General features: G+C 39.4%; 1 protein-coding gene across 4 annotated transcripts in view; it reads left to right on the top strand.

Annotated features, from left to right (window-relative positions):
• The window catches only part of ELMOD1 (ELMO domain containing 1), a 73698-nt gene extending 56667 nt beyond the window's left edge, over positions 1 to 17031 (top strand). For 2 of the 4 annotated variants that reach the window (XM_006188997.3, XM_032472341.1), the window contains 4 exons: positions 1906 to 1974; positions 5514 to 5564; positions 6703 to 6836; positions 15661 to 15833. In XM_006188997.3, coding sequence (XP_006189059.1) covers positions 1906 to 1974; positions 5514 to 5564; positions 6703 to 6836; positions 15661 to 15833 — 427 coding nt within the window. Of the gene's footprint in view, positions 1 to 1905; positions 1975 to 5513; positions 5565 to 6702; positions 6837 to 15660 lie in introns of all 4 variants that reach the window. The other 2 variants (XM_032472340.1, XM_032472342.1) reach the window with 2 other exon arrangements.
• Positions 17032 to 17255: the final 224 nt, after the last annotated feature.

Below are 17255 nucleotides of genomic sequence, written 5' to 3'. Positions count from 1 at the left end.
TCAGAGTGAGGAGTTGGCACCCTAGTTCCCTTGTTAGTGATCCAACTTTTTTTTTTTTAGGCTTTAACTTTATATTTTTTATCATTTTATTTCTCCTGGCTTTTGCATATTTATTATGATCCAACTAATTGTGCTCATAATTTTTTCATGCTTAAATTAGGTCGTTTGTCGCCACTATTTTTCAAACCAAAGGGAATCCTTTTAAGGTGGGTTTTGTCTCCTTTGACACTACCCTGTTAGTGAGGATGGTGATATATATTTTTTAAAAAATTTAGCCTTAGTCATTCTAATGGCACCCATTTCCACCCTAGAGCTTCACTTTTATTTTAAATTTAGGAAGTTTAATAATCACTCATTCTTTTTTTTAAGATGGTAAACTTTTTATACAACTTTTAAAGGTTACATTCCATTTACAGTTATTATAAAAGGTTGGCTGTATTCCCCGTGTTGCACAATACATCCTTATAGACTATCTTACACCCAGCAGTTTGTACTCCCCACTCCCGCACACCTATATTGCCCTTTCCACCCTCCCCAACTGGTAACCACTAGTTTGGTCTTTATATCAGAATAATCACCCACTTTTAAATAAAATGTTTTAATTGCTACATTATCGTGCAATGTGAATGAATAAAGAAAGTAAACTGTGATGACAAAGGTGGTGTTACAACTGAGTGGGTAAAGGATGAGCTTTTGAATAAATGGAACTAGGACAACTGGCCTTCCATTTGAAAAGTGAAATGAAACCTCTACCTCAACTCAGTTTACAAACTGAATGTCAAAAACCAATCTTTACAACTTTTAGGAGAACATCTTTTAGATACATGAATAAGGAGGAATTTCTTAAAGAAAAAAAAACAAAAAGAAGCATAAAATGTAAAAGAAAAATAAATAAATCTCATGCATTGAAATTGAAATATGCTGTAAGATAAGCCACAATAAATGGAATGAAACGAAAGCCAATGTTGACATTTAAAATGATAAAGGCTCCATATCCAGTATATTAGTCTCTTTTGGCTTATTTGTCTTATTTATTTGAGGACATTTTTAGATATCCTGGACCAAGAAATATGAACAGACAAGATACAAAAGAAGAAATCTAGATGGCCAACAAACATATAAAGAGACTCAATTTTGTTAATAATCATGGACACACACACTAAATTTGCTGACTAGCTTTGAAATTTTCTGAGAGAAAATTTAAGAGCGTATTTTATCCTTAGATAGATGCAGGAAATATACACACATCAAATTAAATAGTGTATGATATAGTCTTATTTTATAATTGTCTTTATGGAGCACTTTTTATGATGTATTTTGAGGGTGTGTAAGGGTTTTATACTTGTTAGGAAACTTCATTGCCCATGTCTTTCCGGAACAGACTTTTATTTTTAACGTCTCTAAGCTCCATAAGATATTTTCATCCAGGATTCTACCACCCCATGAATATTCTCCAAGAAAATATATTTGAAATGCAGCCTCTATCACCTCCCCTAGTGTCATCCTTTCTCTGCCCTTTGGCTGTCACAGCCTCTCACCATGTCCCCTTAGCCAGGCCTTTTCTGCCTTCTGATAGACCTCCTCCTGCCTTCCTAATGAGAATCTATAACCCTTCTTAATAAGAACACCTTTGGCTTTCTGGGGAATGGCAAAATTCATAGTTAAATTTTTCAAATCTACTGGAATTATTCCTAAATCTATGTAGGGTATACAGGTACCTTCTGATACTGTCATTATAGTGGGAAAATTCTATCATGAAAAGCTGTTCATTCTCTGGAGGAGCTGAGCCGAGTGCTATATACTTATCCAGATGTCCTTCTCTGAGTCCAGGATGGCCTCAAATTGGATTGAAATGATGTAATTCAGCAGGTGTGGAATTGCGATCTTCTTTCCCTCCCACTGCAGGTATTTTGCGGAACGGGATCCTGCAGCAGCGCAGCAGGTCCTCTCTGATTCTCTTCATCCGAAATGCAGGTAATTGTTGAAAGTAAAAGGTAGATTAGGCTCTGTGGATTAGGTCGAGTTAGCTCCATCTCCTGCATCGCTCTGTTGGTGAGATTCTCAGGAGAGTCAGCCCACCAGAAGCGAGGCTTAAAGCTCTTTCGAACAAGCCCCTTTTGGCAAATGCTGGATAGGAAGGTTAGAATGTCAGGTTCTTGTTACAGAATTCATGATGTAAAATGGCACCATTCAAGTGAGATACGTATTTGAAGGGACTGATAAAATCCACGGTGTCTAGGAAGATGAGGAGGTGAGCACAGAAGGAGGATAAAGTAGAGTCTGGAAGAAAGAGCTCAGAGACAGGGGACCATGATGGGGGGATAGAGGAAAGGATGGAAGCCATACAGTCAGGCACCCACCGAGAAAGTCTGAAATTGCTGAGGCTCTTTTTTTTTTTTTTTTCTTAATTAAATTGCAGATTCTCAATTGTTCGCATTTTCATTTACCTTTCTAAATTTTTGTCTTTAACTGATTACATGAAGGGATATCACTAAAGAGGAAATAAGGTATTTTTCTTTGCTTTTGTGTTTTCCTGCGTTTATTTTATTTTAGAATAAGCATGGGTAAGAATTTTTAAAGAAATATAAATTCATGAAACTTTTTCAAAAAGGTAAACATTTCCCAGCTTTCTATGTAACATAGTTCATTACATTTGGGCTGTTTTTGGTGAAGGAAAAAGCATATTAGACAGACCTGATGGAAAATGTCTAAGAGCTTTTCTGCAGCCATGGCTTTATCTCATTGCAGAAACATTTTGAACACTTCACCTAAAGGCTGACCACATTTCCACACGTACTCTGATCCCATCTACTCCAAGAGAGGGACATTTTATTTGGGAATTTGGTTGCACAGAGCAAATTCGCTCTTCTATTAACATAGTTCTAACTGCGTTATTAGACAAAGTAATTATTGTATATACGTGCTTTAACCACTGTTATTATAAGGAGTTCTTCTATTTTGCACCCATAGTTTTGTATCACTTTTTTCTCCTCAGCATGGCAGATTCCTTGTTAGTGTTCCTGTTTGCTAAATAAGTCCAACGTTTTATCATACCATTCTCAAAATCTACAAACAGGTTGACCTTACTATTATATTCTTTCTAGCTTCAGTTGGCTGAGATTCATTAAATTATACTCTTCTTCCCAAATTTATAATTATAATTTTTATAATGTTAAGTTTTCATGTTCTTTACCTTTACTTTGAGAAAAACACTGAAATCACTTACCTCTTTCTTCATATATTACATGGTTAAAATTGAGCTATTTCAGTTTTTAATGACATTTTCAGAATTGCATGCTTCTGTGATATAAAGACTCTGACCTCTCTCTAATTAGAATTGGCTGAGGAGTCTGTATGCCCTGTCAGGTGGCATTTCTTGAAGGAGCATAAGCCAGAAGACATGAATCCTCCATGGTCCTCAAGAAGTGACAATTGGCTTAAAATATTTTTTGATTAGCCATTGGAGGGAGATTAACTTTGTCTATGAGCCGTTCTGAAAGAAAGGCTTTTAGTTTTATATCCTCTGTTGACCATCAGAGAGGAGACTCTTGAGGGTTTATGTGATTACTCTTATTTAAGAAGAGTCTAGCATTTATGTGTGTGTGTGTGTGTGTGTGTGTGAGTGTGCAAGGGTGCACTCTGTCCCTCAAGGTACCATAAAATTGACTAGATGAAGTTTACGTATTAATCATTTCATATTGATGGTAAATGTGACTGAAGACAAATCAGAATGTGTTGAAAATGCTACTGTCCTTCACCAATGTCTGAAAGAAATATATATTTTTTAAATTAATTTTTTAATAGACTTAATTTTTTTAGAGCGGCTTCAGGTTCACAGCAGAATTGAGCAGAAAATAGAGAGTTGGCCCATAGCCCAATGGATACTGACCCACTGTGATATCAGCATAAGTTCTGTCCGTCTCTGAATATTTCAAGTGTTCGACAGAGAAAAGCCACGCACACTAAGGAAAGTTCTTTCCTGTCTGCCCTTCAGCAAACAGTATACATTATTGCTCTCGTGAAGACCCATCTATTGAATTTTGAAGTAACTTGGGGGATAAAAGTAGATTCAAGTTTAAGAGGAGAATTTTGACAGTTCGTTTTGTTTATTGCGTGTATGTATTTCCTGAAGAGAGGAATTCCTTCTGTTTGGATCAGGATATCCTATAAGTAATCCAATGAGTAGAGGTCATTTGGCCTTTTCGTAGATTTCCTATGCAGACAGAGATTTAATTTAACAAATACAGAGACGCTATGTATTTATAAACTTTGTCGAAGAGAAAATAAGTGCTTATAAATTTGGTTATATAAAATTTCTTAGATTTCACACCCAGCTCATTTTCATTTGGGTATTATTCTTTTAAGGTGAAAAATCTGATGCCTCTGTGGCTGGCTGGTTGGTGTGTTAATTGGTAGTCACACTTTAAAAAGAAGTGGTTTATTTTAACATGAATTAAGGGCAGTTACTTTGAATTAAAGCCAGTAGAAAGTATATATAAATCCAGGTTTTGTGTCATGTTTTTGTGGGCTGTGCTGTGTGTGTTACATGTGTGTCTTTTAATGTAGTGTTTGCAGTGTTCTGTAGAGCATTCTCCTTTCTCCTGCTTAGGTGGAAAGCTAAGTGTTCATAATAACTTTAGCTTTAAAATTTTATTTAGTTCAAAGGCTAACCACATTTTTCAGTGTAGATCACCAAAGGAAGGGCACACTGGCCACAATGAAGAGGGATCATGGTTCCTGTCTATAAGACGCTGGCAGTGTGGAGGCGGGTGAGATTACGGGAGTGAGAAAGGACACAAAGTAATAGAATGCCAGTCAGCATTTTCACAATGCTTTTATTATAGAATTCTTTCTTCAAACAGTCTCATTCAGAAGCTCAAATTATAAAAAGAGATTAAAATGGAACTGCTGTGGTTTAGCTGTCTTGCTTAGCCACAGGAAATGCCATAGCTCTTGTTGGAACAGAATTTTTAGAACCTGCGTGTTCTTCCCTCCTTCCCTCCCTTCTTTCCCTCTTTCTTTTTGTCGCTGACTCAATTATTTATTTATCAGTAAACATTTGTTTGGCATCTGCTGTGTGCCAGACATTACAAGTAAGGCTGGATGGGATAAATGCCATAAAACCAAACAAAATGCAGTGGGGAGTCATGAAAGGGTGAGGGAGCATCTTGTTAGAGGAGAGGAGACACTAGGCAAGGTTTCTTGGATGAAGTATTGTTTGATAATGACTGGATAATATGAAAGAGTGTCTCAGTGTTGGGCCTTTAGGTCTGTCAGTCACTGCTGCACTAAAGTAAATGGGGATAAGTAGCGTGGTTTTAAATCATTCCATTTCTGAGCCCCACGTAAGTTATATTGCGGCTATTTAATTAGTGACATTTAAATTGATTAGTGTTTGATAAGTGAGTTACAGACATCCCCGCCTCTAGTCAACAGTTTTAACAAAAACATTAAAGGAGAACAAGCACCAATTAGAGACCAGATCTTATTTGTTCATTCATTCATTCATTCAGCAAATTCAGCAAAGCAGAATGGGAGAAGAAAAGGATGGAGAAAGCAATTGGGTGAGTGTGGATTTCATATATAAGGGTGGTCAGTCTGAGCCAGAACCAGAATAAAAATGCCCCAAGAGCACTGTAAAGATGACAGAGGTGAAAATCCACTTGTCCTGATGGAACTCTATAACCCCGCTGAATTTTGAAAAGGACCTGCTTATATGTTTTTGATTTATCTGGATGATGATTTGATACTACTTTCCTGTGACCAAGTGATGCGGTTTGGAAAGTTATAACTGCGTGGAAAAGATTTTCAAAATCATAATTTGGAATTGTATTTGCTAGTTTTCTTTCGAGGATTTCTATCAAGGATCAGGCTATTAGATAAAAATTTACCTTAGAAGTTTTTTTTTAATATTGCCCCATTTCATCCAAAAATATTCCTGAATAAAGAACTCCTTTTTTTTTTAACGTGCTGAATTTATGTTAGCAGAGAGGACTTAAGAACTCAATTTCACTTAATTTTGGATAGATATGCAGAAAATGGACTAGAAACTATACCGAGTATTACGATATTAATTAAACTTTTCCTCATTTTAAAAGTAATTTATGATTTATTATAGAAAATTTCAAAAATATAGGACAGTGAACCAAAAAAATCAGCCTGATCTTATTACTCTAACATGCTCATATCAATATTTTGTGGAATTTCGTTCTAGCCTGTTTTCTATGCACATTTGTGTGTGTTTAATAAAATTTGGCTTGTTCTGTACATAAGGTCGAATATCCTGCTTAAATAGCCTTTAGGAATATAGTTTTTATTAGTTGTAATCTGTTATATGAGATTACCATAATTTACTTCCCCACTCACCTTCTTTAGAATATAGAAATAGCTTACATGTCTTTGCCTTATAAATAATGCTGAAATGACTATCCTTGCATTAAAGCTTTGTCATTTTCTGATTTTTTTTTCTCTCGTATTTTTGGGGATGGAATTACCAAGCCAAAGCATATGAACTCTTCATTCTTTTGGTATAAATATTGCAATTTTTTGATAATTTGTAAGATTCAGGGTATTGACGAGGTGGGGAGGGTAGGGGAATCTGGGACTCTGATAATTTAATAGTAATTTAAAACTCAAATGATCACTTTTTTAAATGTTTATTTACTGTATGTGACACACAGTGGTGTGTTTTGCACTTCACAGGTATTCATTTGCAATTGTGGGCATCAATATAACTGACCTGGCGTATAACCTACTGGTGAGCGGAGCTCTGAAAACTCATTTCTACAACATCGCCCCAGAAGCTCCAACATTGTCTCACTTCCAGCAGACATTCTGTGAGTGTCCTGTTGCTTACCTGTTGACTCGGGTTTCTGTAGAACACTCTAGATCGGGTTGAAGCTGAGGGATCTTTGTGGCTTGGCTGTTTTGGGGCCTTTGAACTTCTTTCTTTGGTGTGGATTTTGTTTTTGTGTTCAAAACCTACACATTTTCAGGCATCATGAATCTTTTCGCATTCCCAGCTCTTGCCTAATATTCAGTGTATCAAATCTCAGTCTGACTTTTAAAGGCATCGCGAGTGTTTTCCTCCCTCTGGTCCAGCATGGCACAGCCCTTAAGAGTGCAGGCTCTGAGGACAGCCGGAGTGACTCTCAGATCTCTTTTACTAACCTCTCTAAGCCTCAGTTACCTCATCTATAAAATGAGTCCTTTCCTCATAGAGTTGCTATGGAGGTAATGTGAGAGGAAGATTAAAAAGAAGCTTTACTAGCCAGCCCCGTAGCTGGTGCTCAGTGAGCATTAGGAAGAGGAGGCGGTGGTGTAGTGGGCGGTGGGGATGGTGTCGGAGTGGCATCGCTCGCGATTACTTACTACAGAGGATAGTATCTGTCGCCCCTGTAAGTGTGGGTGCTGGTAGCGGGAAGTGTTGTTGACCCTGAACTGGAGCCTCATGTTGTTCTTCCCTGAAGGGCATCCTTTGTGGTTGCATTTGTACTGAGGTCTTGGAAGATAAAGTCCGAGACCGTTTAGTGGAGCCCTGGATCCTAAAATGTAGCTGTGTGCCCTTACTATCCCTGCAGGCCAGACACAGACTGGTTTGGAGGAACATAGGAAGACAGTCCACCAAGTCATCAATCAGCCTGAGCAATTTGAAGGAGAAATGTCTTTGAAACCATTGAAACCATGCTTACTACACTGAGGGCCTCATGCCTAAGCTTTCTTAGGAAAAAATTCAAAGTTCTTCTCCTTATGTTTCTTTCAGCTTTTTTTCTCCTGTTAAGTTGCAAAAGAGGTCTGCCACTGTCTCTAAGTATGGTTAATTCATGTTATTTCACCCCAAATCTACCCCCAGGAGAGTATGGTTCCCCAGTTCATTTTTAAAATGTGACAAAGTCACAAGTTAACAGCAATTTATTTTACCTAAATTCCTAAATTAGTAGTGATTATATCATCTAGGATTCTGTCTTCTTTGATACCTACTTACTAGGACTTCCAGTTAAAGACAACGTAACTAATACATGCATTATGCTTCTTTCTGCAACTTCACTAAAGTTAATATAAAGGGATTTTTCTAAGAAAGCGTAGATGCACAAGAATAGGAGAAATCTGAAACAAGGCAAGAAAACCTCATTTTGAAAGCTGGAAGACAGAGTAAGCACTAAAGGATTTAGTAGTCTTGAGTGAGCAAATCCCAAACGGGGTGTGGAAAGGTGAGGAGCAACCTGATTGATTCCACAGGACTCCCCAAAAGCTTCAGGAACTGGCAGCATTAGGTATCTCAGAAAATGAAGATTAAGGTAAGACCAAAAATAGCAAGAGTGCACGAAAGCACATTAAGAAGCTCTGAGAGGCCTGAATCCTCTTCCCCAGGAGACAGCGTCTGTCCTTCCCGCTTCTCAGCAGAGGCTGGCGTATCTTTCCAGAGAGAGAAAAATAAAGAGTCTCTGGTCTGATGAGAATCAGGTACAGATGATGGCGAACCATCCTGGAGGTGGTGATGAAGACTGAGGCCCAGGCTCCTTCTCCTCCCCAGTTCCTGTCACTTTGGCAGCCAGTCAAGAGATTGGCAGAGCCTTCTCTGAAATCTGAACATCCCAAGAGAAAATAGCTAAAGATTCTACCCTCTGGGTTTCCCCAGTGAAATGGCCCAGGCATGTCGCTCCAATCCTGCTTACAGTCAACAGACCCTTCCTATGTGCTCAGAGCTTCCAATCAGCTTTTAATCCAGTTGGCTTTTTATTTAGTAAAAAATAGTTACAGACAGCCAGGGATTATCGGGTGTTTGTGATGGTTAAAAACATGCCCTCAGATTCCTTGACACTCTTCCCACTGAGTGGTACGGCTTCTTTGTTTCTTTCACGCCTTGAATCTGGGCTGACCAGTTGGCTGACCAATAGAGTAAGCAGATTTCGATACTCTGTGACTTCCAGGGCTGCGTTAGGGAAGGTATTTTTATCTGGTGATCAGGCATTGAGCTGCCTTTGGAGGCACGAGCCACTATGAAAGGGATCTAATTCCTCTGTGCTGTGAGGAAGTCCAGGACATACAAAACAGCCGCACACAGGTAATCTGGCTGACGGCCCCGGATGAGGCCCCACCTGGTAGTCAGCATCCACCACCAGACGTGTGAGTGAACATGCCTCCACGTGATTCCTGCCGCCAGCTGTCAAGTCACCCCCCCCCCCAGCCTTCAGGTCTTGCCAGTTGAGACTCCAGGCATTGTGGATCCATCCCTTCTATATCCTTTCTGAATTCCTAACCTACCAAATTCATGAGTGTATTAAAATGGTTGTTTTAAGCCACTGGATTTTGGAATAGTTTCTTAAGCACCACTAGATAACAAGAAAACAAAGGAAGATGAATAGATGGGGCACAAGGAATTTTTAGGGCAACGAAATTATTCTGTATGATGTTATAGTGGTGGCTGCATGGCATGATGCGTTTGTCAAAGCCCCTAAAAAATGCAGCATCAAGACTGAACCCGAATGTAAACTGTGGACTTTGGTTGATAATAATGTGCCCGTGTTGCTTCATCGATTGTACCAAATATACCACACTGATGAGGGATGTTGAGGGTAGGGGAGTATGTATGTGTGGGTGGGGAAGGCTATGTGTGAACTCTGTATTTTCTGCTCAGTTCTGCTATAAACCTGAAACTGCCCTAAAAAAATAAAGTCTATTAAAAGAAAAAAAAAAAGAAAACAAAGGAAAGCCTCAGGCATGAAAGAGAATCCAAAACAAGCAGAAATAAAGCCACTGCAAAGAAATAGAAACCATGCCAAGAGAAAAAAACTTCAAAAATATGTATCATTAATATCCCCAAAGAGAGAAGAGAAGAAATTGCAACTATGAAACAAGAACAAGGTGTCACAGAAGGAGCATTTGGAGAACAACAGAGTGCTCTTAGAAATTAATAATCAGAAAACAGAAATGCAATCTCCAAGAAGGATTAGAAGATAAAGCTGAAAACTTCTACAGAAAGTAAAAGATGAAAAATAGAAACTAAGAGTTGAAAAATTAAAGGACCGTTCTTAGAAGTCTGACAGCTGAGTAATAGGAGTGCCAGAAAAGTAACAGTGCAGCTGAGGGGAGAGGGTCAAAGAACTGAATCAAGAAAAATATTCAGAACTAAAGGATGGCTTTTCGTATTTAAACCAGTGAGCAGCAGCATAGCAGATTAAAATGGATTCACACTGAGGTCCATGTCATTGTGAAATTTCATGACACGCGAAAGAGATGATTCTAAAAATTTCCAAATCTGTCACGTCAAGAATTGGGACCGAAGATGACATTGGACTTCTCAACAGCAACATTGTATTCTGGAAGACAGTGGAATAATGTTTTCAAAAATTTAAGAGAATATTTTAAAGCATCTAAGAGAATATGATTTCCAATTTAGAATTCTATACCCAGTCCAACTTACCAGGTAAGTGTGGGAGTAGAAAAAACACCTTTTTTTGAAGCCAAGGTCTTAAACATTTTACCTCCTTTTGCCTTTATAAGGACGCTCCTGAAGGGTATGTTTCCACAAGATAAGAGTAATCCTGAAAGGAATAAATAGGGTCCAGAAAGCAGAAAATCTATCACAGAAGAGAAGTGAAGAGACTCTGCAAGATGAAGGAAGTCAAAAAATGAAGCAATGGGAAATTATTTAGCGCTATGGTGGTCAATAATCAAAAGAATCAGCTGAAAGGCTTGAAATGTTTCCTTAAGGAAGCAGGAATTAGGGCAGGAGTTGCTGCTAGGTTTTTGTTTGCTTTTTGTAACAGGACATTAAATTATTTGACTCTGAACTATGTGCATGTTATAAGTTGAATAAAAATAAAGGGCAAATTTAAAAATACATCCATTTTATGACTTGTTCATGGAGAATGGAAGCCCCCTACATATGTGATTACAGCTCCTACTCTGACAACTAGGTCATTGTATTCACTCCTGTCACAATTCTGACCATTTTCGACAACTAGTACTGAGGCTTTACTACAGATCAGAGTCTGTGCTGAGGGAGATTGACACCTAAACAGCTAATTAAAGTGCAGTGGGAAGAATTTTGTTACTGAAGAAGTAAAGATACTGGTTTTTAAAAATTGAAAAGGCCCATGGCTGGCGTACGTCACTCAGCCTGGGAGTCAGGGAGAGCTTCCCGAAGCAAAGGCCAATTTCACGAGACCTGAAGGCTGAGGAGCTGGAAATGCAGCAGTGGTGGCCTCGTGGTCCGGCCCGAGGGAGCGGTTACAGGCGATGAGGAACAGCCTGATGGAGCCAGGGACTAGAGCACAGGGCTTGGGGTGGCAGGAGGGCTGTCGAGAGATGACAGGAGGGAAAAAGGCAGGGATGGGAAGGATATCTTGAAAGAGCTTCTGTGCACCATTTGAAAGAGTATCGACATAAGTAAATAGGACTCCCTGCTGTGTTTCTGTATCCCTTGTACCCACCTTATTCTGTATTTACTGTGCCCTTACTTTTGAGGAAAAATAGAATGAGTTTAGTTTTAGGTATACCAGGGGTGTGTGTGTTCCTTTTGGGAAATAGTGGACGTTCTAATGTAAGACTCTGGAGCTCTGAAGAATTACAAGGGGGCAGATTTGGGATTCATTGGCATTAAGGAGAAAGTCAGAGCCACAAGGATGGGAAGCTCTCACAGGAGGGAATCAAAGTTAGAATCATAGGAATTGACATATAAGGACAGGAATGTGTGTTTTGTTTACTGCTGTATCCTCAGCACAGAGCCTGATAGAGAGTAGGTGCTCAGTAAACGGATGGACCGATGAATGGATGGACGGACGGACGGATGGATGGATGGGAAGCTAAAATATTGGATGATGTCCTTTTTGGGAGAAGGGGAGTCTAGTTTCTCTGCAAAAATTTAACCTTGGCCTGAACTGGTAAGCTTCCAAGAGAACCCTAACCCTAGCCCTAACACTAACCCTAACCCTAACCCTAGCCCTAACACTAACCCAGGCGAATAAGCATGCATTAGGATGACTTATTTTTTAAGACCCTCACCAGGTTTTAGAAACAGCAGCCATCTGCTGTGGATTGGGGTAGGGCAGAGGAACTCAGTCCCCCTTAGAGGGAGCAAACTGCCCTGAATTCATCGCTCCTCTGTGAGACGTGATCAGTGCTGCACGTCTCCTCTGTAATATTCTTGTAGTTACATGTGTCCTCACATGTGTCTCTGTCGTCTACTAACCAAAATGCAGTGAAGCAAAACCAAGGCACCTTCAAGCAACAACAAATAAGCTGCAGGCTTGAGCTGGAAGGGCACATTAGTATTCAAAACAGGCATTTCATCTAGGTGAAAGAATATAAGAATATAATAGCTCTATCATTTTGACTTTATAGTTTTATTCAGTGAGCGCAGCACTGCCAAGGCAGCGTGCCATGAAAATTGCATTCAATCTACAGCTCCCCTGAACGGGCAACTCCACTGATATGAAGTCAGGTTAGGCGTTGTGAGCAGAAGGAAAAAGTACAGTGCCCAGAAGAGGAATGAGAATTATCTTTTCTTTGACTTTCACTGAGAATAAGAACCAGAGGAAGAGAATACACTGGAAAAGGCAGCTGATTTCAGGTCCCGGCTTCCAGCTGTAATTGTGTAATTGTACACCATTCAGGTATCTTTTCTAAACCCAACGTCCTCATCTGTCAAGTGAAGATTTCATCTGCGTTACCTATTCCATGAAGCTGTTGTGAGAATTAAATAAGAGGCTGTAAGCAGTAGCCTGGCCTCTCTCTCCTCCCCCTGCCCTTCCCACCATTTTATTGGCTTCCTTGGCCAGCAGATCCCCTGAAATTGTCGGCCTGGCTCCCTCTCTCTAAGAAGCTAAGGTTTGTGCAGCATGAGGACTTCTGCCTTTTCCTCAGATCTGTTACATATTTGTTAATTGGCAGATGGGCCAACTGATCAGTTGGCTAAACGGATTTATGAACACTCTGTAATGTTATATAAATGAGTGAAGTTTTGTGATTATAACATGGACCCTGGAAGCCAAGCCACTATTTCTGCATTTTGGTTACAATCATGTTATACGGTGTCTAATTATTTTCCTGATGAGATAGAGTCCCAGGGAGTCAGTTTGCAAGATTTATAGCTTGAGTTTTGTAGCCTGAAGAGGAAGGAAAATGGTGTCAGATTATTAACCCCCCTTCTTCTGCTCTTCCCCTAGCCTATCTTTTAAAGCTTTCACAGTGTTTTCCTGTAGTTACATGTAAGGTAGAAAAATGGTGAAACCAAATGGATCTGTATTCTAAAACTCCGTGCTGCACCAGACACCTTTAGAGTGAGTATGTACATTGTGGAAAAGTGAATTCCTCATTAAGGCATTTTTCATAGTGCCTGTTTATTATTGTCAATAAGAGTGAATACCGTATTAATCATGGTACTAATGAGTTGCTTCTAATTCATCAGGATTGGGAATCTGACTCTGTGTACAGAACAGCTCAGGTATGTTTATCTGAGCTCAGAGGCCAAGTCAAGAAAATTATGTGTGTGTTTTATAGAGCAAGGGAAGAAGAAATTATAAATGATCATAGATTTTATTTAGAACCATAAACACTATAACATTTAGAAAGAAACCAAGGGAACTTAAAAAGAGGGCGTCTTCTAAACCAGTAGATCTCAAACTTTAGTGACATGAGCTTCATTTTATTGAACTATGGTGTTTGGTTGAATCTGGGAGGGTCTACATTGGTTTAAAGTCCCTCATGCCATTCTTGGGATGCTTTAGGATGGATAGATGATTGAATTCTTTTGGTTGAATGAGATACCGAGATTAGAGGAAAAAAGTTTCTGTTGGTGTGCACTGAAACACCCAGGATGAGAAACGGGCCCCAAGTCATGCATATGAGAAATGGTAAGAAGTAATGGTGGTGCTTAACCTCATGGCATAAAGGGCAGCCCTTCAAATACTTGAGTTGGAGAAGTGTTGAATTTTTTCCAAGAAATATGGGGCAGGAAATTTGGGCCCAGTGTGAGAAAGGACCTCTAAAGAACCAGGTTCTTCATCCATGCCATGGAACAGGCTAATGTCAGTGTTGTCACCAGAGGAGCCCAAGGCTGGGTGCTGCGTCAGGGAATCCAGGCGTCAGATGGAGCAGAGTCAAATGGGATGGCTCCTGGGATCGCTACCTCCGATCTGGGGCTTCTCTGCTGTGATCAGGTTCCCACGACAGTGGCTGCGGGCCTTGGCTGGTGTAGCCCGGAGGCATTTGGGTGAGGGTTGGGATGTGTCCCCATCAGAGATGTTAATAGCAGTCAGTATGTTAACCTGTGTTAACACAGATTAACATAGCGTGTTAATGTGTGTAGAGAGCCCAGACACAAATCCTAAAGGAAGTGAGCCAACCCGAAGAAAATATAAAATAAATTCTCTCTCCTTGCTACCCTTCCTCCTATATTGAAGAGAGAGACCATATACTTAGAGGTGTAATGGCATACTTAATGTCATGAATGAGAAATCAGGTGAGTTTGTGGAAGCAGACCCACGTCTGGCAGTGTGTGTGGGGGTGGGACGGAAGGTCATTTCTAATTTTGTATTATAATGAGATATAAATAAAGATTTTTTAAAAATCTGTTATTGGAACTATGCTAAAGGTTGTCCTGTAAGTAGCTACTTACCAGAAAAACAAAAGCTATTGATTTTTTTTTTTTACTATTAGAATTATGTATGTATGTTCCAAAATTCCCTTCCTGTGCCCCCTTGTCATCTGTTGCTCAATCCTTCTCCAAGGAGGGGAAGGGCTAGGATTTAAACCAGGTTTCTGGCTCCAGAATCCTTCCTCCCAACTGTCTTCTAATGTTAAGACAAAGAAAAGCTTGTGTAATGTTTGGTTTCCTTTTTTCTAACTAGTATTATTTCCTTTTAAAATATTTTTTTCTTAGAGACACTTGACCTTGCTTTGTTTTGCCACGTCTATTATTGTCTTTTCAAAAAAGCTGTTCACAGTTCAATTCTAAATATGGTAAAGGGAGAGGCGCAGTGGGGAAACAATACAATGAATGGGTTTTCTAATCAAATACTTAACATTTGTTCCAAAAAGTTTCCCAGTTCAGATCATTGGTAGAGAACATTTTTGCGACAAAGTTTTTGAATATCAATTATGCTTCAGAGCAAAGATGTCTTATTAACAATTTCATGTGGTTTAATGACCAGTCTGTGTTGTTCAGAGTTGGTTTGCAGGGTTTTTTTTTCTCATAATAAATTATCAGAATACATTCGTTTGATTTGTCAGGGTGATTAAAAACTTGACTCAAATCAGATATCAAGAGAAAAAAGACTGACCGGAGTCATTTTGAAAAACCAGACCATCACGTTAATTTAATTAGGGGAAAGATGAAGTAGTTACTGTCGACCTCTCAGAAAATGTTCCAGATGTTATTCATACTCTTGAGATGACAGAATTGATTTTTCTTCCTGCTTGAGAAGAGTGAGAATAATTCTGGGACCAATTGCAAGAATCTTGCAATCGGTAGCTTCCACTGTGCCTGTTTTAAAGAATAATTTTTAACCGCAGTATTGGCTGTATTCCGATCTCTTCTTGGAGCTCCATGGTTACTGTTATTTGGTCTGACATCTCTTTCAGCATTCAGGGGGATTTTGAATACAAGTAAGGGTTTTTTTTTTCTTACATTCTTATCACTGTCTTTCTCTCTAACAGGCTATTTGATGCACGAGTTCCATAAGTTTTGGATTGAAGAGGACCCCATGGACATAATGGAATTTAATCGTGTGCGAGAGAAATTCCGCAAGAGAATCATAAAACAGCTGCAGAACCCAGACATGGCGCTGTGCCCACACTTTGCTGCCTCAGAAGGTCTGATCAACATGTAGTCACCCACACTGGTTTTACTGGACACCCTGGAACACTGCCTCATTATTGTGTTAGCGCTCTGCTTAGGTCCCAGCTCACACACCGAATGCACACAGTGATTGTATGCATGCCTGTTGGTACAGTATTTTCATATCTTGGTTGTAATTACCAGATCCCCAGGATACCACAATTTCTGGAGTATCTGTCATCCATTGACTGCTCATACTGTGCATTATGCAGTGTTACATCTTGCCTTGATGCCCGGGTATGGAGAGAGTTTTCTATTTTTTTAGATTGTTTTCCTCTCCCTCATAATTCAGCATTGAAGAATTGTATTTCTCTAGCTGTATTTTGTATGTAAAAAATTTAGCTGACCCTTGTTCTGTGAAAGCCTTTTAATTTATTGATACGTTTCGTGACTACGGCTGATAGCTCTCAAGCCAGGTCCATGCTTGGATCTCATTCCAGTAAAGTAGAAGACTTTCAGATAATACCGACAGACACATGATAAGCCAAATCATTCCTGCAAACACAGCTGCGCTTCTTGAAAATGTAATGAGGCTTACAAGAAGCAAATTTAGGTAGGTGCTGTTTTTGTTTGAAGTACCACAGAATTCTGTTGTAACTTACCCGCGGTTGCCATTGTGCGTAATCACCTGGACATCCAATTATTTTATTCCCATAATTTTACTCGCTTGGGTGCCTAAATATGTTGATGATGCTGGAGCCTCAAAAAAAGAAGTATGCATACTTGCCCCTTGCTAAATGCAGTTACACCCTGGCACCGTTCTCATCCAGGCATCTTTGCTTGGGGCACTGAGTGCTAGCTGGTTTGCCATCTCTGTCAAGAGGTGATATCAAAAAACAATTTGCAAGAAAATGTGTTGCAAGAGAGGAACCTGAGCTATGTCATTCTGTAATATTTCTTGAAAATGATGACCTTGTCTTATATCAGTGGAAGAAGTAAATTGCTTGGATGAGGGACAAAATCAAATCATTTCAAAACTGCTGAAAATCATTTTAAAAAACCATGACTTCGTTTGGAATTATGATTGTAGTCTGTTGAATAGTATTTACCATGGCATTTCATACCCATGGTATTTTATACCTTCTGTCAATTTTAGTATTATTAGACGTTTGTGTAATCATTTGCTTATTTAAATTAATTTTGAGTACTGCCTGTCAGTTATGAATAAATTACATGTCATTCTACTGTAACATATAGTGGATTTCATTTGAATGTTTTCGTACTTGTACGGCTTCTGAATATGCAAATATGTGAGTTGGTAGAATGTCAAAGGCCGACCACCCGGAGCCGAATATAAGTCACACCATCGGCCAGAGTAGCCAGGTGCGAATTAGAGGGTGTCATGTCTGAGAGGCTGCTTTTATTTGACGGATCGTGAGGCCTGGTGGTGCTTTAATGAAAGAATAAGATCCAG

Source organism: Camelus ferus, chromosome 33 (assembly GCF_009834535.1).
Source record: "Camelus ferus isolate YT-003-E chromosome 33, BCGSAC_Cfer_1.0, whole genome shotgun sequence".
NCBI classification, from domain to species: domain Eukaryota; kingdom Metazoa; phylum Chordata; class Mammalia; order Artiodactyla; family Camelidae; genus Camelus; species Camelus ferus.
This window is presented reverse-complemented; position numbering and strand designations above follow the sequence as displayed.